Source organism: Mauremys mutica, chromosome 3, assembly GCF_020497125.1.
Source record: "Mauremys mutica isolate MM-2020 ecotype Southern chromosome 3, ASM2049712v1, whole genome shotgun sequence".
Taxonomy (NCBI): Eukaryota; Metazoa; Chordata; order Testudines; family Geoemydidae; genus Mauremys; species Mauremys mutica.
The window spans coordinates 9,744,424-9,769,576 of NC_059074.1; the positions used below are offsets into that span (position 1 = coordinate 9,744,424).

At 40.8% G+C, this 25,153-nt stretch overlaps 1 protein-coding gene across 1 annotated transcript in view; it reads right to left on the reverse strand.

Annotated features, from left to right (window-relative positions):
• The window catches only part of KIF13B (kinesin family member 13B), a 211,673-nt gene that overhangs the window by 122,563 nt on the left and 63,957 nt on the right, over positions 1 to 25,153 (reverse strand). Inside the window, exons 3-4 of the mRNA XM_045010266.1 lie at positions 5,624 to 5,636; positions 4,912 to 4,972 (exon numbers count right to left, since the gene is read on the reverse strand). Coding sequence (XP_044866201.1) covers positions 4,912 to 4,972; positions 5,624 to 5,636 — 74 coding nt within the window. The remainder of the gene's footprint in view (positions 1 to 4,911; positions 4,973 to 5,623; positions 5,637 to 25,153) is intronic.

Here is a 25,153-nt window from a genome sequence, read left to right on the forward strand (position 1 = left end):
GAGAGAGGGACAATGGATATAAATCTAGAACAACTACACTGAAGTCTGTGGTGTTACTCCTGATTTATAGTGCTACAAATTAAGCTAGAAACTGGTTCTGTATCTGTGTTTTCTATTAACACAATATTAGCAATCCACAGGCCCACTAGAACCTCAACTACCATCTATTGACAATCACAGAATTTTGTGCATCAGCAAAACAAAGAAAGACCCACAAAATGTACCTTATTCATTTATTTTGACAACTGCAGTTTAATTTTAAATTTAAGGTAATACTTTATGGTCTACTAGGAAGTGTACTTTACAGTATTCTGTAAAATAAGTGAAAATATAGTAATAGACTTTGCCATTACACTGTTATTAAATCTTTGCAGAGAAGAGAGTGTAATTATGTTGGAGAGAATTACAGTATAAGGCATGCGGATCAGCAAAATATAGGATAGTTTTTCTACTGTAACACCTAGCCACCCTTAAAATTTTTGCTTGCCTCTTTTCCAACTAGAGTGGGGGAACGTTTGTCAATTTGATTTTGTTTAAAGCAGTAATACAGCGAATCACAGAATCATAGAAATGTACGACTGGAAGGGACCTCGATAGAGTCAATTAATTCAGTCCTCTGCACTGAGGCAGGGCAAAGTATTACTCAGACCACTCCGAGAGGTGTTTGTCTAACCTGTTAATAAACCCTCCAATGATGTAAAAGCAGCAAAGAGTCCTGTGGCACCTTATAGACTAACAGACGTTTTGGAGCATGAGCTTTTGTGGGTGAATACCCACTTCGTCAGATGCATCCGACAAAGTGGGTATTCACCCACGAAAGCTCATGCTCCAAAACGTCTGTTAGTCTATAAGGTGCCACAGGGCTCTTTGCTGCTTTTACAGATCCAGACTAACACAGCTACCCCTCTGATACTTGCCTCCAATGATGGAGATTCCACAATCTCCCCAGGTAGTTTAATCCAATGCTTAATTACTCTTACAGTTAGGAAGTTTTTCCTAATGGCTAACCTAAATCTCCCTTGCTGCAATTTAAGCTCATTACTTCTTGTCCTGCCATCAGTGGTTAAAGAGAACAACTTATCACCTTCCTGTTTATAACAGCCTTTTACCTACTTGAAGACTGTTATGTACCCCCTCAGTCGTCTCTTCTCCAGACTAAACAAGCCCAATTTTTTCAATTTTTCCTCATAGGTCATGTTTTCTACACCTTAAATCATTTTTGTTGCTCTCCTCTTGACTTTCTCCACATCTTTCCCAAAATGTGGTGCCCGGAATGGGACACGATGCTCTAGTTCAGGGGTCAGCAACCTTTCAGAAGTGCTGTGCCGAGTCTTCATTTATTCACTCTAATTTAAGGTTCCGCGTGCCAGTAATACATTTTTAACGTTTTCAGAAGGTCTCTTTCTATAAGTCTATAATATATAACTAAACTATTGTTGTATGTAAAGTAAATAAGGCTTTTAAAATGTTTAAGAAGCTTCATTTAAAATTAAATTAAAATGCAGCGTCCCCCGGACCGGTGGCCAGGACCCGGGCAGTGTGAGTGCCACTAAAAATCAGCTCACGTGCCGCCTTTGGCACCCGTGCCATAGGTTGCCTACCCCTGCTCTAGTTGAAGCCTGGTCAGTGCTGAGTAGAGTGGAAAGAATTCCTGCGTCTTGCTTTCAACACTACTGATAATACATTCCAAAATGATACGTTTTTTATAACAGTATTATGCTGATGATTCATATATAGCCCCCATATCCTTTTCTGCAGTCCTCCTTCCTAGGCAGTCATTTCCCATTTTGTATTTGTGCAACTGATTCGTCCTTCATAAGTGCAGTACTTTGCATTTGTCCTTATTGAATTTCATCCTATTTATTTCAGACCATTTCTCCAATTTGTCAAGATCCGTTTTGAAGCCTAATCCTGTTCTCCAAAATATTTGCAATCCCTCCCAGCTTGGTATCATGTGCAAACTTTGTAAGGGTACTCTCGATGCCATTATCCAAATCATTTTGGAAGATATTGAATAGAACTGGAACCAGGACAGATCCCTGAGATGCCCCCCACTCGATATGCTCTTCCAGCTCTACTATGAACCCACTGAGGAACTTCTCTTGAGTACAATTTTGCAATCAGTTGTCCACCTATGCTACGCTGCCCTAGTTTGTTTACGAGAAGGTCGTGTGAGACAGTTATCAAAAACCTTACTAAATTCGAGATGTATCACATCTACTGCTTCCCCCCATCCACAAGTCATGTTATCCTGTCAACGAATGTGTCATTCTGATAATTATGCAACACACAGGCAGATGGCAAGATACTTTAAATCATACATCAAATATTCAGAACTCTTCCCTCAAAAAGTTTCCCCTTTCCTGAAAAATTTCTTTCACTCAATGACCAAAGTAGTCCATGAATTTAGTTATACTGTACTGCTATAAATTTAAGGCCTGCTCTTCAATCACACACAGAAGATTCCATTTGAACTTAATAGGAATTTTGCCTGACTACAGACTATGGGTAAAATTTTCAAAAGCATCTAAGGGCTTTTCTTCACATACAGCACTGAACTGTAGGATCAGGGCCTATGTTTGGGTGTACAAGACTGGTCTTGCTCCCATTCAGATCAATAAAACTCACACTGACTTCAGTGGGAGCAGGATTGGACCTTTTAAACCACTGCAACCTAAACCACTAAAGAATTAGGTCCCAATTCTGAAAGGTACTACAGTGAAATTACTCGTGTGTTGCTGAACTGGCCTGAGTGGGGGCAAGCTTTACCACAAAGGTGAACTTTGGCATTGATCCTCAAATTATGGACAGAAATAGGAATAGAAATCTTTTAATTCATATATCTGGATTAAGTATTTTAATGGAGATATCTGTATGAATCAAAACGGCAAATTAGTTACATTCATCAATTACCTATACTGTATATAGATTTCAGAGTAGCAGCCGTGTTAGTCTGTATCCGCAAAAAAAACAGGAGTACTTGTGGCACCTTAAAGACTAACAAATTTATTGTAGCATGAGCTTTCGTGAAGTGAGCTTTAGCTCACGAAAGCTCATGCTACAATAAATTTGTTAGTCTTTAAGGTGCCACAAGTACTCCTGGTTTTTTTTGTATATAGATTGTAATGCATGTTTATTGGCTGCCACTACTCTAAATATTATGTTTGACTAGAAAGAAGGAAGGATTAAGGTAGCAGTTTTAAGACTTTGCCTTCTCTCTTGACAATGGGCAATCACATAGAGAAAAGGTTTTAAATATAATAATAATAATAATAATAATTGGAGATATACCAATCTCCTAGAACTGGAAGGGACCTTGAAAGGTCATCAAGTCCAGCCCCCTGCCTTCACTAGCAGGACCAATTTTTGCCCCAGATCCCTAAGTGGCCCCCTCAAGGATTGAACTCACAACCCTGGGTTTAGCAGGCCAATGCTCAAACCACTGAGCTATCCCTCCCCCCATGCCATATGGTCTTTTCCCTTTACCAAATACAGGATTGTAATTTTCATAGCATCACAGAAGTGGAAGGGACCTTGAGAGATCATCTAGTCCAGTCCCTTGCACTCAAGGCAGGATTAAGTATTATCTAGACCATCCCTGACAGATGTTTGTCCAACCTGCTCTTAAAAATCCCCAGTGATGGAGATTCCACAACCTTTCTAGTCAATTTATTCCAGTGCTTAACCACCCTGACAATTAGGAAGTTTTTCCTAATGTCCAACCTAAACCGCCCTTGCTGAAGTTTAAGTCCATTGCTTCTTGTCCAATCCTCAGAGGTTAAGAACAACAATTTTTCTCCCTCCTCCTTGTAACAACCTTTTATGTACTTGAAAACTGTTACCCTGTCCCCTCTTAGTCGTCTCTTCTCCAGACTAAACAAACCCAATTTTTTCAATCTTCCCTCATAGGTCATGTTTTCTAGATCTTTAATCATTTTTGTTGCACTTCTCTGGACTTTCTCCAATTTGTCCACTTCTTTCTTGAAATGTGGCACTGAGAACTAGACACAACACTCCAGTTGAGGCCTAATCAGCGCAGAGTACAGCAGAAGAATTACGTCTCGTATCTTGCTTACAATACTCCTGCTAATAAATCCCAGAATGAGGTTTGCTTTTTTTGCAACAACGTTACATTGTTGACTCATATGTAGCTTATGATCCACTATGAGCCCCAGACCCCTTTCCACAGTACTCCTTTCTAGGCAGTCATTTCCGATTTTGTATGTGTGCAACTGATTGCTCCTTCCTAAGTGGAGTACTTTGCATTTGTCCTTATTGAATTTCATCCTACTTACTTCAGATCATTTCTCCAGTTTGTCCAGATCATTTTGAATTTTAATCCTATCCTCCAAAGCACTTGCAACCCCTCCCAGTTTGGTATCATCCGCAAATTTTATAAGTGTACTCTCTCTGTCATTATTTAAATCACTGATGAAGATATTGAATAGAACTGGACCCAGAACCGATCCCTGAGGGACCCCACTCATTATGCCCCTCCAGCATGACTGTGAACCAATGATAACTACTCTCTTGGAACAATTTTCCAACCAGTTATGCACCCACCTTACAGTAGCTCCATCTAGGTTGTATTTCCCTAGTTTGTTTATGAGAAGGTCATGCAAGACAGTATCAAAAGCCTCACTAAAGTCAAGATATACCACATCTACCGCTTTCCCCCCATCCACAAAGCTTGTTACCCTGTCAAAGAAAGCTATCAGATTGGTTTGACATGATTTGTTCTTGACAAATCCATGCTGACTGTTCCTTATCACCTCATTATCTTCTAGGTGTTTGCAAACTGATTTCTTAATTATTTGCTGCATTATCTTTCCGGGAACAGAAGTTAGATACTTTCCTTTTCATAGCTGTCATGTAAATAGAGTGCAATCACAAAACTACAGTAAATATTACCTGCATATTTTTCTTTTACAGATTCATCCAAAGACCAGAAACAGTGATCATAAGCAAACACCTGTAGTAAAACAAACCAACAGGACATCTTATAAAAAACTATAGTCAAAACAAACCAAAAAATTTATCCTTATTTTGTTAGTGATGGTTAGCTGATGTATACACCTTTATTTGCTTTCTATTTTTGTGCTTAATCAAATTCAAGCTAATTTACTTTACTGTAATTTTTATATGGTTTATTCTATCAATCCCATTTACAAGTTGTTTAAAACAATAAGTCATGATTATATAAACATGCCAATAAACTACATTTTTAAAGGTGGGAAAAGGAGATAAGAGGCATCTGCATATAGAATGCAAAAAATGAAGGGAACACAAGTCAGCAGCAATGAGTTTGCTCTAATGCAGAGACCAGAAAATGCTTTAAAACAAGCAGCCCATTCATTCACAGTCCTCAATGCCTAATACGCAACTATGCTCTCACTTGTTTCTGAGACTCATTTTTTGGCTAGACATATACAATGGTCTTCTGCAGCAAGGAGATTCTTTGAGGAATGTGTGGTTTGGAGTTTTTTTGTTTTTCTTTTGAGAAACTACAGCTGATCAACTGCACTTTTTAAAAAGATAGTAAATATTTGGATATTTAAAGGCTGAACAAGTAATATACCACAGCTTTTCACAACACTGGTTTAAAATGAAATCAAAAACTTACCTTTGGCTGGCTCCTGCAGTTCCCAGAGGAATCATCATGAGGGGACAAATGAGAAGGGGCACATGTAAGAAAAAAAACAGACAAAAATACAGTTAATTATAATACAACCAATTAAATATGAAATTGAAGATTACATATTAACTAGAAACTTCAACTTTCCCCATAACTCCCCTTTCAGCTTCAAGTTCAAAATCACTTTCAAATATAGGAACTAAAGCTTATGAAGCACCCTTTCGAAAAGCAGCATCTGGGATATTTTCCACAGTAACCTAACTTCAAAAAAAAAAATTCAAATTAAACGAAGCTTAATTCTTAAAGGAGCCAACCATACCAACAAAACGGGGCAGAAGTCTCTCAGGACATATCTAGCACAATAGGGTGCTTGTCAATAACTAGGGCTAGTAGGCACTATGATAGTACAAATAGGGATGGGGACAATATGGTCACAAGTAGGGCCCTACCAAATTCAAGGTCCATTTTTGGTCAATTTCACATTCAGAGGGTTTTAAATTTTGTCAATTTCACTATTTCAGCTGTTTGGATCTGAACTATCACGATGTTGTAACCATGGGGGTCCGACCCAAAAGGTGATCATGGTGGCAGGGAGGGGAAGTCACAAAGCTGTTATAGGGGGTTCCTGGGATTGCATCCTCAGTTCTGAGATGCCTTCACAGCTGCGCAGCAGCCCCGAAGGTTCCTGCAGCAGGAGGAGGCTTGCAGAGATGGATGTGAAGCCGATCTGCCCGTGTAGCTGTGAGCACCCCAGCCAGGGACTCCTAGCTGCTAGCCCTAGCCAGTGGTGGATTAGCACATGGGGACTCCGGGAGCCGCAGGGGTCAGAAGCCCCGTGACCAGGCGCCCTGAGCCACAGCAGGAGCGGTGGGGTGGGGTGGGGGGCGCGGGAGCCCCAAGCCCAGTTCCAGGGCTGCTGCAGCACAGAAGTGAGGGTCTACCACCCTCACTTCTGTGCTGCCTCTGGAGGTATGTCTGATCTCCCCACCAAGAGAGACCGTGCAGGAGAAGAACAAGTCCTGTCCCTCCTCAGCCCAGCCTGGACTAGCAGCTAGGAGTCCCCAGAATCATGGGGAGATCAGATTTCACAGGAAAGGACTTATTTCACGGTCTGTGACATGTTTTTCACAGTCATGAAATTGGTAGGGCCTTAATTATAAATACCCAAACAGAAGTGCCTTTTAGTAAGCCGTGAAAATAGTTGCAAATGAAGTCTAGCAGACAGACTAAGAAGGAATTGCACAGACTCTGGACTGGTCTACACTGAAAACATATATTGGCATAGCTATGTCTCTCAAGTGTGTGAAAAATCCACACCCGAAAGACATAGCTATTTTGACATAATCCGCAATGTAGACAGCACTAGGAAATCTTCTGTCAACCTAGCTACTGCCTCTCAGGGAGGTGGATTAACTACAGTGACAGGTATCAGAGGGGTAGCCGTGTTAGTCTGGTTCTGTAGAAGCAGCAAAGAATCCTGTGGCACCTTATAGACTAACAGATGTTTTGCAGCATGAGCTTTCGTGGGTGAATACCCACTTCTTCGGATGCAAGCAGTGGAAATTTCCAGGGGCAGCCCCTGGAAATTTCCACTGCTTGCATCCGAAGAAGTGGGTATTCACCCACGAAAGCTCATGCTGCAAAACGTCTGTTAGTCTATAAGGTGCCACAGGATTCTTTGCTGCTTCTACAGTGACAGGAGAACCCCTCCCATCACTGTAGTGAGCGTCTACACTGAAGTGCTGTACAGGTTTAAGTATAGACACAGCCTCTGTCCATGAACCAAAGGTAGCTTTTACCCATACCCAGTTCTGATCTCAGTCTCAAGAATCCATCAACAACCTAGCCAATCTAGGTTGCCTTGAAAGGGTGAGTAGAGAAAAGGAGCACTCTCCCGAGTGTCTCAGACCTAGGTTAAGGGCTTTATACACAACAGCAAGATCCAGTGTGACTCTTCTTGGCACTTTTCTCCAGGGGAGAAACGATGGTATAAATGTTTTCAAGAAGGTTGGTCAATTCAGAAAACATCGTACCATATTATTCAATACAGTAAATAAGAACATCAGATTAAAAAATGTAAATATGTAGACTGGCATCAATTTAAGGACTCTCCCCCCACCCACAACCCACCATACAGAAGACTTGAGAAGTATAGAAAATACATGACTTTGGAAACAACCAGCCTCCTCCTCTCCAGAACCTTACAAATGAAATCAGAAAGCTGTTCTGACACATCACATTTATTTCTTTTGGCAGGGAAGAGAAGGGTAATGAGATGAGAATAAGATATATTTCTTACTGGTCAATTTGGGCCGGGAAGCTAATCTAGATTCATGGTTATTTTTGTGTCACTGGGTCTGCCTCAAAGAATGAAGGTTTGCTTATCAGTCCATCACGGAGAAAAACTTTTCTATCTGGCTCTGGTTCAGATCAAATATTAGCATTTGTTCCGACCAAACAGTAATGACAGCAGCCTTGGGTCAGGAGCAGAGTCAGAGTGTGACCCTTCTGGCAGGTTGGCGCATGTTCAAGTCAAGAGAGTTACTCACTCTTGCTACAGCAGAATATGCACCAAAAACAAGATAACGCAAGAGAGCAGTAACAGTTTGTCTGCCAAACAAAAATCAAAACTTGGATACAGAGTTCATCACAGGAAGCATGATCAGACCCACAGGTAGATAGTGGCACTTATCCTATATCACTCTTCAGTTGGTCAGAGATAGGGGAGCCTGACATAGGACAAACTGATTCAAGACCAGAGAGAGGGTATAAAGTTATGGGGAGTGATCCTCTAGGATCCTCATATCAGATTTTTGAATGTTCAAAAGTAAACAAAGCACATTTACAGTTCTGCTCTCTGGCCTCTAAAATGTGTATGCTATTTTACTGGAGGTTCCTCATAGGCTTTTGCAGGAACTCTTATTTACACTAAAGGCATAATGGGTTTCTAAAGGGTGCCACCCAAAAATTCTCACCTTCTTTGCAAATCTGAACACTGAGTTTGAATTTATGAGAAGAAATGACTCTACCGTAAACCCAGAAGCATTTATGTTTGTTTTATCCTGTCTTGAATTTCAAAGCAGGATTATGTTATCACATCGTACTTAAACTTTCAGGCCTTGCTGGAGCACATATTATTCAGTGTTTGGATTAAAGTAGCAATAATGATATAATCTCAGAAGTCATACACCACATCTGTAGTTTTCAGAACCGGGATTACACTAGGCTGCATAAAACATCAAGCTTAATATGGACTAAAGGCTTGATACTAAATAATCACCTTGTTCTCTTTAGAGATATGCATATGCACATTATATCCTGTAATGTTTGTAGCCTCAGTTACTGTTAATCTGACTGTACATAAAGAGAAGACCTAAATCAAAGAACATAAAGCATAATTCACTACCTACTGAGAACGGCTCATAGGAACATAGTATACTGCATTCACAGTATACAAAAGTGGGAGGGATAGCTCAGTGGTCTGAGCACTGGCCTGCTAAATCCAGGGTTGTGAGCTCAATCCTAGACGGGGCCACTTAGGGATCTGGGGCAAAATCAGTACTTGGTCCTGCTAGAGAAGGCAGGGGGCTGGACTCAATGGCCTTTCAAGGTCCCTTCCAGTTCTAGGAGATTGGTATAAAAAAGAAACCAAAGTTTGGAGCCATAATTTTAGCCCTGGCTCTGTGGACTTCAGACCTCTAGAGCAGTGGTTCTCAACCAAGGGTACATGTACAACTCCCCTAGATATTTGCCTAGTTACATAAAAAGCACTAGCAAAGTCAGTACAAACTAAAATTTCATGAAGTCAATGACTTGTCTATTCTGCTCTATATACTATACGCTGAAATATAAGTACAATATTTATATTCCCATTGATGTATTTTATAATTATATGGTAAAATGAGAAAATCAGCAATTTTTCAGTAATAGTGTGCTGGGACACTTGTATTTCTATGTCTGATTTTATAAGCAAGTAGTTTTTAAGTGAGGTAAAACTTGGGAGTACACAAGTCAAATCAGACTCTTGAAAGGGAAGTCACTGCTTAGAGCATAGTTTGAGCTGTTTATGCAGTTACCAGAACTCATGGAATTATTTCCCTTAAAAAAAACCCCAAAAAACCCAACACATTTTTAGTTTTCTATACCCCTCTGTGCACGTTGCCATACTTTCCTGCAGCTGAGCACTCCAACTTTTTTTTGTACACTCACTGAATTCCCTATCCTCCCTTCAAGATTGTCTTCATGACTGGACCTTTTCTTTGCTCCTGCCATGTTGCTCCACTCATAAGACACATAATTAACTATTTTAAGAAGCCTATTCATTTACAAACTTGCTTTGCATTCTTGTATTATACTGTGTCACACCACACTCTACCACAGAGAAATCTATACAGCTATAAACCCTTATCTCTATATCTCTGTTTTAAATTAAATATTTGTTTGTGGTGCGTAGCTTTAAGATACCCAATGCTGCAGTGGCAGAGTACACATGCAGCAGAGCAGGAAGAGACATAAGAGCAGTCAAACAAGTTTCACAGCTAAATTTGCAGATAGTATCAGTTGCAATGTTGTTGAAGCATAAGCAAGGATAGGCCTACATTACAATGTTAACTCGGGCTCTTACGCAGGTTTTAGCACAACCTCCCCCAACCAATCCCCGTCTCCCACCCCCACCATGCACATAGAAAACATCCGATCCAGGTTTGGAGCGCTTTAAGCCTGGGCTAGCTTACTCAGCTTGGGGGGATAGGTTAGAGCATAAGCTCCACTTCAGCTATGGCTAGAACCAGATATTTTGCAGTGAAGAGACAGGCAAAACAAAAACAAACAAAAAAAATCACTCTGGTGCTGATAATCCTCCAATGCCCTTTCTCCTGGAGGACCAACAAGTTCTCCTGCAACTAACATAATCGACTGGAGAAAAAACCAACAGCGTCTCAGCACAAACAACCATTGGCTATGCCCCTAGACTCTCACAGCCAAGTGCAGAAACTGCAAGGATACAGTAACATGGCTTGGACTTTGCTATGGGGACGCTCCAGGCACACAGGCTAGCTCTGCAGTGAATAAAGATCAAAAGAGTTTTTTGTCTTCCTGCATTAGATGGGCTGAATCATTGCATAAAATGAGGTTGGCGCGCACTGTCATGAGGACCATATGGTGAGCAAAAAAACCTGAATTCACAGATTATCGACTTCAATGCATTGGGATTCAAAACCTTTGCGCAACGGAGTGGTGATCAGGTGCTATTGTGCTTATACATAAAACAGTGAAATGTACCTTAGATAGTCCAGGTCGTCTCAAATTGATAAGCAGAGGGTTTTTTTCACATTTACTTTTAGGTATTAGTAACTGCTCTGCATAGGAGTGACTTTAGAGTGAGAATGCTACAGCTCGGTGAATATGCTACACAAATTCCTTATATCTTTAACTAAATCCTAGCAACTCCATACCCATTTATGTTAAATATACTGTTAAACCAGTTTTGTTTATTACTAGTTTTATATACTGTAGGTAGGGGAATCTGTATGGTGTTTGAGAATGACAAAAGATATGCAGCCCTGCGTAATCATTTATTTTGAACCTAAAACCCTTGCACCATACATGATTCTTGACCCACATGCACCTATTCTCACTAGAAATGAGAGAAGGCAGGTTACACAGATATTTAGCACACTAAGTATCAAATCAAAAGAGACCCTAGTTTTCAACATTGGGGGTCAGAGTATATGCCTATGAGATTAGATTCCTGCATTTCTTATTCCCATTCATTAAAATCACGAATCTCAGAAAATTAAATCATGTTTAATGTTTACACCTACTTAACCTGACACCAGCAGTGACATTTTAAAAGTTATTTTTGCTCCATCTTAAAATCACATTCCTTTTCTTTTTTCTTTAGGCCACTTCCTAAACAAGTGCTGAATGCAACATTCAGACTACAAGTGGATCCGTTTCCAATCTGTTGCTGATACTTAGTGACACCAAAGTATCAAAGTGCTTGAATGTATGGAATCAGAGCATTTAGTCATTCAGGCAAATTTGTAAAAGTTGTTCCAAAGTTAAGCTACAGTAACAATTAGTGAGTCAAGATAGGGGGGTGGGAGGAGAAGAGCAAATCACATGACAAACATAAAATGGAGAAAAAGCCCACACAAATTACAAGCAATTCCTATTATCAATCTTTCCAACACCTAATCCACCTCCACTACCTCAAGAGAAGTATGTCAGGACCTGGTTAAAATTAGCCTCTCTTTCTTGTAGAAAGTAAGACCCCTTTTCAGTCATGTGGATGCTCTCAGTAGTCTCTGTCAACAGAATACCTTATAAATAGCTATATCTAGGAAGACAGAAAATAAGTTGTGTGGTGCTCCAGGGCAAGAAAAGGGATTCTATAACTACTTGCATAAGTGCCACGAAGCCAAATCTATATCAAGCTAAGCCTGTGCCATTGAGTCTGCAATGGCTTGAGAAGTTATACAGGGAACACATGGTGGCTGTTTATGAAGGCCATCTTGAGTAAATTTCCCTTTTTAATAAAAAAAAAAAAAAAAAAAAAAAGCTTTTGTGGAATGAGTTGATTTTCATTGGGCAAGGCTGTCTCAGTCTTCAGCATGAACCTAGATGTTGCTGACCTTTGCTTTGCATTCCCAAACAGCAGCTTGGTCTTCCTGTAAGTCTTTGGACCTGTGGATAACCACTTTAAGCAGAAGACTAAGTCAGGTACATAGGTCCACCTTATCTTGATAGAAGCTTAGGAAAAAAGGCATAGCAAAGGCCACGAATCATAGAAGATTAGGGTTGGAAGGGACCTCAGGAGGTCATCTAGTCCAACTCCCTACTCAAAGCAGGACCAACCCCAGCTAAATCATCCCAGCCTGGGCTTTGTCAAGCTGGGCCTTAAAAACCTCTAAGGATGGAGATTCCACCACCTCCCTAGGTAACCCATTCCAGTGCTTCACCACCCTCCTAGTGAAATAGTTTTTCCTAATATCCAATCTAGACCTCTCCCACTGCAACTTGAGACCATTGCTCCTTGTTCTGTCATCTGCCTCCACTGAGAACAGCCGAGCTCCATCTTCTTTGGAACCCCCCTTCAGGTAGCTGAAGGCTGCTATCAAATCCCCCCTCACTCTTCTCAAGACTAAATAAGCCCAGTTCCTTCAGCCTCTCATAAGTCATGTGCCCCCAAACCCCTAAATATTTTCATTGCCCTCCGCTGGACTCTCTCCAGTTTGTCCACATCCTTTCTGTAGTTGGAGGCTCAAAACTGGATGCAATACTCCAGATGTGGCCTCATGAGTGCCAAATAGAGGAGAATAATCACTGCCCACGATCTGCTGGCAATACTCCTAACAGTGCAGCCCAATATGCCGTTAGCCTTCTTGGCAACAAGGGCACACTGCTGATTCATATCCAGCTTCTCCTCCACTGTAATCCCCACGTCGTTCTCTGCAGAACTGCTGCTTAGACAGTCGGTCCCCAGCCTGTAGCAGTGCATGGGATTCTTCTGTCCTAAGTGCAGGACTCTGCACTTGTCCTTGTTGAACCTCATCAGATTTCTTTTGTCCCAATCCTCCAATTTGTCTAGGTCAATCTGGGCCCTATCCCTACCCTCCAACATATCCACCTCTCCCCCCAGTTTAGTGTCATATGTGAACTTGCTGAGGGTGCAATTCATCCCATCATCCAGATCATTAATTCTCAAAGCCAGTGAAAAGGAAACTGGGAATGCCACCTTCCAGGAAAGGACAGCAAGCAGAGCTAATCTAGAACTATAAGGGAGGGAATGACTAAATAAAGCCCAGATTGAGGGACTGTGGGTCCAAAGGTGAAGGGAAAGGATCTTCTGTGGACCTAAGAAGCATTTCAGCTTGAAAAGGTGAATTTCAAGCTTGGATACTGGCCAAAGATGTTTCCTTGGGCAGTACTGGGGAGAAGCTTAGGGTCACCCCTACAGAAATCCAAATGCTAAAGGATTAGTGCAGCTTGGTTCAAGTCAGTTTTTCTTCTATTGACATTAAGAAATGGATCCTACACCTTTAGAACATTAGTGGCAAAACTTTACTGAACTGTTTTTTGCAGGTACTTCACTGAGGGGTATGACAATGGATTTGTGGGGTTTACGTTTATATTTCACCATCACTATATACTACAGAGGCTTCCCACTTACAAAAAGCAGGTAAGGTATCCAGGAGCCTACTGAACATCACTAGCGATGCCCCATCACAAAGCATGCAGATAGCTTGAGCTGTGCTGGACAAGGATGCAGCCACAGCCTGTATAAGAGAAGCCCTCGCACTGACTTGAGATAAATGAGCTGGTTGTACTCCATCTCAAGCAGATCTTTTTATCCGGCCCATCTGGTACCAAGATTAAGTTCACTCTGCCCTTTCTTACTCTGAGTAATCAACAGATGAAGTTCAGAAAAAAGTGTACACGATGTTTAGAAGTCCCAACAGAGAGAGGATACATTCTCATGTCGAAACTTCATGGTCTAGACACCAGCTGCAGACTCTGTTTCCAGGCTTAAATGGAAAGCAAGCAACAGATCAGGTTAAACGATTTCTCCAAATCTTTCAAAACCATTTACCCCAAGAAAATATATTGGCTTACTAAGAAGATATTTTGGCTATGCCCAGCATATATAAGAGGATTTCATTAAGATGATTTTTCCTCTTGTTTCTTCATGGTACTTAAGGTATACAACTAGTGCTGCATCTAACTGCAGCAAGATATGCCTGAGATAGGAAGTGTCCACTAAGGAAACTCTGTTCACTTTAGGTTTCTGTAGCCTACCACATTTAACACTTATTTCCTAGCACATTTCAGAGGACTGCAAAGTGCTTTAAAGGGGTTGCTAGGTTTCAATTTTTATAAACTTTCCTCCTCCTTACATGTACGTAAACTAAGGCACAATAGCATTACACAGAATCCTGGCTATCAGTACCCTAGACTACACTCCCTCCCACATATCACTTCATGTTAATATTGAACATTTTGGGAGATTTTTTTTTTCTCATAAGCTTGGCAAAGTTTTCCTTTTTAGAACTAAATATGCTCTTTAAAGCAAAAAAGCCAGAGTAAATGTGAAAGTTTATATGCAGTTCAAATCCTAAAACTGTTTAGCTAGCAAAAACAAAAGAAATCACTGTTACTTAAATTCCTTAATAACTGCAATGCATTCCAAGCATAATTTGAAGTTACTTAGTTTCTACTGAGGACTAATTTCTGCTAGTTCATTTTTCAAAGTCAGATGTAGAAGAGCAGTTTTGTGGGCTTTTAGTATTATCTGGTTGAAGATACATTTTCTGAATTATTAGTCTCAGTATGGTGTAATCTGCTTAGTCCCTCGTCACATTTGAGCTCTTGGAGTATCCCATAAAGCTTGTGTTATGACAAAAGGATTAAAATGTTATCCTTTTGTCAGTAGACATTTAGATGCTGGTGTACTGCTATGCCGCAGAGCAGTGGTTCTCAACCAGAGGTATGCATACCCTTGGGGGTACATCAACTAATCTGGATATTTGCCTATTTTTACAACAGGCAACATAAAAAACGCTAGCAAAGTCAGTACAAACTAAATGTTCATATAGACAATGACTTGTTTATACTGCTCTATACTTGATTGAAATGTAAGTACAATATTTATATTCCAGTTGATTTATTTTATAATTATATGGTAAAAATGAGAAAGTAAGTAATTTGTTAGCAACAGTGTGCTGTGACACTTATGTATTTTTATGTTTGATTTTGTAAGCAAGTAATTTTTAAGTGAGGTGAAACTTGGGGGTACACCAGACAAATCAGACTCCTGAAAGGGATATAGTAGCTTGGAAAGGTTCAGAGCCACTGCCTCAGAGCACCAATCCAAATTTACAGTTTTAATGTGAATTATCCCAAATTTCCATAAATATTGATGTGACTAACATTTTTAAAAACACATGTATGAAATCTCATATGTAGACAGGGCTCCACATGGCAATGAAAAGGTCCCAGGCATGGGTCTTGGCACAAACAGTGTACTCTGCCTCTGGGACAATTGCAAAGATTACTTTACTCAGAAGTGATGTCCTTTAGCCAACCCACCAGCAGCAATGATCAGCTCCAAAAGCAACAGCACGAGACTTTTGTGGGGATGAGAACAAAAGGGAAATGCTGGAGGAATCTGACAATCTCTCAATACACCACCAACTACTATAGTTCCTTAGTGCACAATACATGAAATCAGCATAAAAAGTAATTCAAAGCGATGGGTTAGAGAGTCCAATACTGGTGAAGTAATGGTATCTTGGGAAAAAAAAACCTTAATATACAGGATTTAACCCAGAGTGATCTATAATGTAATTGTATAACTGCTCACTAAAATATAAAGCAATTAGTTTAAATTAAAGCAACCATTTAACCACCTACAAAAGCCACACTGGCACATAGGCCTAAATTGCAGAACAATACCACAAAAAAGTAGACCACAAGAACCATCACTGAAAAATCATTAAGGAGGAAAAATAAGGCTTTGTCTACACACAAAAGTTGCACTACTAACTATACTGGCATAGTTAAAGCAGTAGAACCCTCCTAGTGTAGATCGTTATACAAGTATAGAGATGCTTACACCAATATAACTTATTCATGTAACGGAAGAGGAATAAATTATATTGTTATATAGCACATTTATACCAACATAACCATTCATGCTAGCAGTTGTACCAGTATACCTAGTTCCATTAAAAACATTCACATTAAACAAAATAGTTATACCGGTACAAAATAATGCATGGCCCAGGCCTAAGCAAGGCAGTGTTTTTCATTCATTGCCAAATCAGAAAGAATGGAAGGAAAGATTAGCAGGTCACGAAGTCAGGCAACATGTTTTTACTTCTTTCACTGTTCAACATCAGAAGCCTGCACCCACTGACACTGCTTTAAAATAACTTGTTTTATGCCTTTCTCCCTTCTTCCTAAGAAAGTAAATGGTATTTTTTGTTTTTGACATCAGAATATAGTGCTTAATGTCTTTCCTGTGACTGGATTATTTCCTAGTAAAATACATTTATATAACACTCTTCATTCAAATAACTTGTCTTTTATAATAAATAAATTAATAATAATAATAATTATTATTATTATTATTAAAGAGCCAGGTGTGACTCAAGACCTTCTTGGCAGAGGGCACATGGTGTCATAGAATTTTGCAGGAATCCCCTGGGTCTGATATATGCATATTAAATTTACCAAAGGGTGGCATGTGACGTCTCTTCAAAAGACCCAAGAACCCATTCACATGCATCTGACGAAGTGGGTATTCATCCACGAAAGCTCATGCTCCAATACGTCTGTTAGTCTATGAGGTGCCACAAGACTCTTTGCTGCTTTTACAGATCCAGACTAACACGGCTACCCCTCTGATACAAGAGCCCACTGGTCATCATAATAACTGAGAAATGTATGTACTGATAATGACAGGTTTCAGAGTAGCAGCCGTGTTAGTCTGTATCCGCAAAAAGAACAGGAGTACTTGTGGCACCTTAGAGACTAACAAATTTGTTAGTCTCTAAGGTGCCACAAGTACTCCTGTTCTTTGTACGGATAATGTTTAAGGAATTATGTATCTGTATTGATAATTATGTTCTTAAAGTATGTGAGTTATGGCAGGTCACCAGAAGCTGATAAACATGCTCCGGTGAAGTTAAGATGGAAGAGATGCTTATCCGTCATGTATCTGGGCTGATCACGTATCTGTTATCTGCTTCACAATGGAGGCCTATCTACAGTCTGAGCTGCGAAACAGACAAGAGGCACGCAGGAAAAAATAGCCAGTAGGGGGCATCCTGTTTCCAAGTAAAGAATGGTTTGGGGAGTATAACTGGGATTACAAAAGCACCCTGAATCTTTTCCACAGAGGAAGAAGCAAGCTGAAAGTGTGGCTTGTCTCATGAATGGAAGCCTGGCTGTAATATGCTGAAAGGATTTTAAGTGAGCTTCCCCTACAAGACAAGACAGTAATTAGTTAAGTCTAGGTTCTAAAACGCATGTTATGACTTTATTTTATATGTAACCATTTGTTTCCAGTATTTCTGCTTGCTATCACTTGAATTTCTACATTTTGTTAAATAAACTTTCATTTACTTTCACTGTCTCAACTGCTCTTAAGTGCTAAGGGTTAAGCAGAGCAATGAACTGAGCCACATCTAGTAAGCTGGGGTGTACTGTTCCTTTGGGAGAAGTGAATCTATGAATACTCTGAGTGTCTAGTGGTATAGGGACTAGACATTCCAGGGGGACGCTCAGAGGTCACTAACCTCCAGAGGGACAGCAAAGCCTGCATAGGCTGAAAGGGGAGCATTTGTGTTGCCAGTGGAATTGGGGAGCTGACCCATGGCAAGCACAGACAAGGCTTCCTCACTCCAAGGCCAGGTGGTACCGAGGTGCCTCAGAACCCTAGATACCCCCAGGAAACATCAGGCTGTATCCTCACTTTACAAACTGGGGAACTTAACCTCTACCCCTCATTTTCTGCAGGTCACAAGGAATAAATAACAGGACCAGAAAAAAACCCAGATCTCCCAATTAAGATCCTGTTTTCACCAACAGACCATGCTTCTGTAACACCAACAGCCCCTGGTCATCAGCGGGCAAGATTGAACCTGGGGCCTCTGGAGCTTAGTGCATTCAGTGCATGAGCCTCTGCTGCATGAGCTAAAAGCCACATGGCTGTTAGCTAGGGCTGTAGCAAACTCATTAATCTCTAAGTGGTCTCAGCGCCACTACATGGTACAGAGCACCACATCCAGCAGAGGTGTGGGTTACACTTCCTCCCTGCATGAACTACTCATGAATCACTTCTGCAACTTGTACAGAAAGAGTGAAGGCTACGTTTTATAAGAGACAGACTTCAAAAACCCCTATGGTTTGTATATGAGCAATTCTAGTAGAAAATTATTTTAAAACGTGAACAGTAAACACCTTTCACACTTTTGTTTGTCAAACATCTTTTTTTCTCCTTCACTGCTATAGTTACCAGAGGCTAAGTGCATCCTTTGTGTAACTTTAAGCAAGTCAACGGATGAACAGTGCTTTATACTACTGATAAATTTAGACTTTTGGTTAAGAAATTACAGTAACTTTGGATTCTGTGTATGAAACCTGTTCAATTGTTTGTTACAATGGAAGCCTAAATTCAACTGAAGGCTCAGGACTGCTCTGTAACCTTCCTCTGAATGTTACTCTGACTTTCACATTCCAGTTGTAGAATGAAGTTCCAGTTGAGCAAAGTCTGTAATAAGAAAACAGGCTCATAGTTCATCACCACTGCAACTCCACTAGTTGCAGTGCTGTAAGGCAGACAGGATTCAAGAGCTTTTAAACCACTATAAAGGACAGTGGCAGGAAACACCCAGGCCAAATCTGCACTACCACTTCCACACCTGCTACTGCCAAATGAATTCACAGGTCGCAATTATCCTAATGAAGACTCCTTTAACTGTTTGCACAATGTTCCCCCACACCCTTCCTCCCGCTCTCACTACGGCTGTGAAGCTTTTAAGGAGAACTTATTGGTGGGTGAAGTAGCAGAGGGAGGTGCGCAATGATCATTTTGAATTTAGAAGCAACAGCCAGATTAGTCTAGTTCAGGCCAATTACATAAGAATGGCCGTACTGGGTCAGACCAAAGGTTGAAACAATAGTAAAGAATAAAATTGTCAGACACATAGAAAAACATAAACTCTTGAGCAATAGTCAACATGGTTTCTGTAAAGGGAAATCGTGTCTTACTAATCTATTAGAGTTCTTTGAAGGGGTCAACAAACATGTGGACAAGGGGGATCCGGTGGACATAGTGTACTTAGATTTCCAGAAAGCCTTTGACAAGGTCCCTCACCAAAGGCTCTTACGTAAATTAAGCTGTCATGGGATAAAAGGAAAGGTCCTTTCATGGATTGAGAACTGGTTAATGGACAGGGAACAAAGGGTAGGAATTAATGGTAAATTCTCAGAATGGAGAGGGGTAACTAGTGGTGTTCCCCAAGGGTCAGTCCTAGGACCAATCCTATTCAATTTATTCATAAATGATCTGGAGAAAGGGGTAAACAGTGAGGTGGCAAAGTTTGCAGATGATACTAAACTACTCAAGATAGTTAAGACCAAAGCAGATTGTGAAGAACTTCAAAAAGATCTCACAAAACTAAGTGATTGGGCAACAAAATGGCAAATGAAATTTAATGTGGATAAATGTAAAGTATCAGAGGGGTAGCCGTGTTAGTCTGGATCTGTAAAAGCAACAAAGAATCCTGTGACACCTTATAGACTAACAGACGTTTTGCAGCATGAGCTTTCGTGGGTGAATACCCACTTCTTCAGATGCAAGTGGTGGAAATTTCCAGGGGCAGGTTTATATATGCAAGCAAGAAGCAAGCTAGAGATAACGAGGTTAGATCAATCAGGGAGGATGGGGCCCTGTTCTAGCAGTTGAGGTGTGAAAACCAAGGGAGGAGAAACTGGTTCTGTAATTGGCAAGCCATTCACAGTCTTTGTTTAATCCTGAGCTGATGGTGTCAAATTTGCAGATGAACTGGAGCTCAGCAGTTTCTCTTTGAAGTCTGGTCCTGAAGTTTTTTTGCTGCAGGATGGCCACCTTAAGATCTGCTATTGTGTAAATGTAAAGTAATGTAAATAAATGTAAAGTAATGCACATTGGAAAAAATAACCCCAACTATACATACAACATGATGGGGGCTAATTTAGCTACAACGAGTCAGGAAAAAGATCTTGGAGTTATCGTGGATAGTTCTCTGAAGATGTCCACGCAGTGTGCAGAGGCGGTCAAAAAAGCAAACAGGATGTTAGGAATCATTAAAAAGGGGATAGAGAATAAGACTGAGAATATATTATTGCCCTTATATAAATCCATGGTACGCCCACATCTCGAATACTGTGTACAGATGTGGACTCCTCACCTCAAAAAAGATATTCTAGCACTAGAAAAGGTTCAGAAAAGAGCAACTAAAATGATTAGGGGTTTAGAGAGGGTCCCATATGAGGAAAGATTAAAGAGGCTAGGACTCTTCAGTTTGGAAAAGAGAAGACTAAGGGGGGACATGATAGAGGTATATAAAATCATGAGTGATGTTGAGAAAGTGGATAAGGAAAAGTTATTTACTTATTCCCATAATATAAGAACTAGGGGTCACCAAATGAAATTAATAGGCAGCAGGTTTAAAACAAATAAAAGGAAGTTCTTCTTCACGCAGCGCACAGTCAACTTGTGGAACTCCTTACCTGAGGAGGTTGTGAAGGCTAGGACTATAACAATGTTTAAAAGGGGACTGGATAAATTCATGGTGGCTAAGTCCATAAATGGCTATTAGCCAGGATGGGTAAGAATGGTGTCCCTAGCCTCTGCTCGTCAGAGGATGGAGATGGATGGCAGGAGAGAGATCACTTGATCATTGCCTGTTAGGTTCACTCCCTCAGGGGCACCTGGCATTGGCCACTGTCGGTAGACAGATACTGGGCTAGATGGACCTTTGGTCTGACCCGGTACGGCCTTTCTTATGTTCTTATGTCCATCTAGCCCAGTATCCTGTCTTCCAACAGTGGCCAATCCTAGGTGCTCTAGAGCGAATGAACAGAACAGATAATCAAATGATACATCCCCTGTCGCCCACTCCCAGCTTCTGGCAAACAGAGGCTAGGGACACCATCCCTGCCCATTCTGGCTAATAGCCACTGATGGACCTATCCTCCATGAATTTATCTAGTTGTTTTTTTTTGAAGCCTGTTATAGTCTTGGCCTTCAGAACATCTTCTGGCAATAAGAGTTCCACAGGTTAACTGCGTGTTGTGTGAAAAAAAGACTTTCTTTTGTTTGTTTTAAACCTGCTGCCTTTTAATTTCATTTGGTGGCCCCTAGTTCTTGTGTTATGAGAAGGAGTAAATAACACTTCCTTATTTACTTTCTCCACACCAGTCATGATTATATATGTTTGCTTTTTTGACTGCCGCTGCACATTGAGTGGATGTTGTCAGAGAACTATCCACAATCACTCCAAGATCTCTTTTTTGAGTAGTAACAGCTAATTTAGACCCCTTAACTTTTATATGTATAGTTGGGATTACGTTTTCCAACGTGCATTACTTTGGATTTATCAACATTGAATTTCATCTGCCATTTTGTTGCCCAGTCAGTTTTGAGAGATCCTTTTGTAGCTCTTTTCAGTCTGCCAGGGACTTAACTATCTTGAGCAGTGTTGTATCTTCTGCAAATTTTTCCACCCCACTGTTTACTGCTTTTTCCAGATCATTTATGAATATGTTGAATAGGACTGGGCCCAGAACAGACCCCTGGGGGACACCACTATTTACCTCTCTCTATTCTGAAACCTGACTATTCCTACCCTTTGTTTCCTATCTTTTAACCAGTTACCAATCCATGAGAGAACCTTCCCTCTTATTCCATGACTGATTTATTTTAATTAAGCCCTATAAACACAATACAAAGAGGAGAGTGTGTGAGAAAACCATTTTTAAGAACAGATTTTTTAAAATAGTTTCCCATTTTAACTGTCTTGATAATAGTTTTTGAAAACACTTTACGGTATACCCTTTCACATTTAAGGTAAAAACCACATTAGCTAAAACAGTTTGTTGTTGTTGTTGTTTTTTGGGGTGGAGGGAGTGGTTTCCTAACTACTCTCTCTGTATTTTCCTCCCTTAAAATACACTATAGCGACACGAGAAAGAGAAATCTGTTTGAGCACCAATTCACTTCAAAGAAATGAGAAAACTAGTCCAGGATAAAGAGCAACAGCCATTCAAAAGAAAGCGAAAAGAAAACTGCTAGCAAACACATGCACAAGGCTTATTAAGCAGACAACAACCTTTTCATTCTCAAATGAAGTACGCATTCATTTAAAAAAACCCTATATCATCTGCTCAAGAAACTTCCTGAAAAAGCACAAGAACAAATCCGCACAGACACACCCCTAGTATCCCGACCAGGGGTATTCTCTGCGCTACCCAAGATCCGTAAACTGGAAATCCTGGACGCCCCATCATCTCAGGCATTGGCACCCTGACGGCAGGATTGTCTGGCTATGTGGACTCTCTCCTCAGGCCCAACGCTACCAGCACTCCCACCTATCTTCGAGACATCACTGACTTCCTGAGGAAACTACAACCCATTGGTGATCTTCCTGAAAACACCATCCTAGGCACTATGGATGTAGAAGCCCTCTACATCAACATTCCACACAAAGATGGACTACAAGCCATCAGGAACAGTATCCCCGATAATGTCATGGCAAACCTGGGGGCAGAACTTTGTGACTTTAACTATAACTATTTCACATTTGGGGACAACGTATACCTTCAAATCAGTGGCACTACTATGGGTACCTGCATGGCCCCACAGTATGCCAACATTTTTATGGCTGACTTAGAACAACGCTTCCTCAGCTCTCGCCCCCTAACGCCCCTGCTCTACTTGCGCTACACTGATGACATCTTCATCATCTGGACCCATGGAAAAGAAGCCCTTGAGGAATTCCACCATGATTTCAACAATTTCCACCCCACCATCAACCTCAGCCTGGACCAGTCCACACAAGAGATCCACTTCCTGGACTCTACAGTGCTAATAAGCAATGGTCACAAGCACCACACTATACCGGAAACCTACTGACCGCTATACTTACCTACATGCCTCCAGCTTTCATCCAGACCACACCACACGATCCGTTGTCTACCGTCAAGCTCTACAATACAATTGCATTAGCTCCAACCCCTCAGACAGAGACAAACACCTAAAGATCTCTATCAAGCATTCTTACAACTACAATACCCACCCGCTGAAGTAAAGAAACAGATTGATAGTGCCAGAAGAGTACCCAGAAGTCACCTACTACAGGACAGACCCAACAAAGAAAGTAACAGAACACCACTAGCCGTCACCTTCAGCACTAAAACCTCTCCAGTGCATCATCAAGGATCTACAACCTATCCTGAAAGACTATCCCTCACTCTCACAGATCTTGGGAGACAGTCCAGTCCTTGCTTACTGATAGCCCCCAACCTGAAGCAAATACTCACCAGCAACCACAGACCACACAACAAAAACACTAACCCAGGAACCTATCCTTGCAACAAAGCCCATTGCCAACTCTGTCCACATATCTGTTCAGGGGACACCATCATAGGACCTAATCACATCAGCCACACTATCAGAGGCTTGTTCACCTGCACATCTACCAATGTGATATATGCCATCATGTGCCAGCAATGTCCCACTGCCATGTACATTGGCCAAACCAGACAGTTTCTACGTAAAAGAATAAATGGACACAAATCAGACATCAAGAACTATAACATTCAAAAACCAGTCGGAGAACACTTCAATCTCCCTGGTCACTCAATTACAGACCTAAAAGTCGCAATATTACAACAAAAAAACTTCAAAAAACAGACTCCAACGAGAGACTGCTGAATTGGAATTAATTTGCAAAATGGACACCATTAAATTAGGCTTAAATAAAGACTGGGAGTGGATGGGTCATTACACAAAGTAAAACTATTTCCCCATGTTTATTCCCCCCCTCCCACCCCGTTCCTCACACCTTCTTGTCAACTGCTGCAAATGGACCATTTTGATTACCACTACAAAAAGTTTTTTTCTCTCCCGCTGGTAATAGCCCACCTTCACTGATCACTCTCGTTAGAGTGTGTATGGTAACACCCATTGTTTCATGTTGTGTGTGTGTGTGTATCTATATATATCTATATCTATCTATCTTCCTACTGTATTTTCCACTGCATGCAGCCGATGAAGTGGGCTGTAGCCCACGAAAGCTTATGCTCAAATAAATGTGTTAGTCTCTAAGGCGCCACAAGTACTCCTGCTCTTTTTGCATTCATGGAAAGTTATTCTAGAAACTACACCAAGGACTCTATAACCCAACAGAACACAGAGACATCTAGTAACACTGAGTGACTTGTGGCGAACTATTTTGCATTTTAAAAAGCAGCCACCATTTAATAAGTCCCTTTAGCCTCCAAACACAATGTTTATTAAATGTGCTTACCCCAACCTGCAAGTGCATTAAATTCACTTTAAAGTGCCATGCAGCTTCTGTTTTTATTTTCCCTTCATTGTTGATTACCAAGATATTTGCATCATCATGTAACATAGAAATCTGTTTTGTGACTAGCATGATTCGAGTGGGTAAAGAATTCTGATGCCATATGGCATCAGAGTGGGCGCCAAATCCTTCTCACCTTACCCACATAAGTTGATCTACTGAAATTAGATATGACACCCTCAAAAGGCAAGCAGGATTTGGCCCTGAAAATATCATTTAAAAAATAAACTGTGTGGCACAGCCAGGAATATAACCCAGATCTCTTAACTCAAATTGCATACTTTTAAGCCCAAGATCATTCTTCAGATATCAGGTAGAAATTGCAAAGGGCCAGCTGCCCCTCAAATCAAGCTGGTCTGCTTAAGAGTCAACGGGAGGGTAA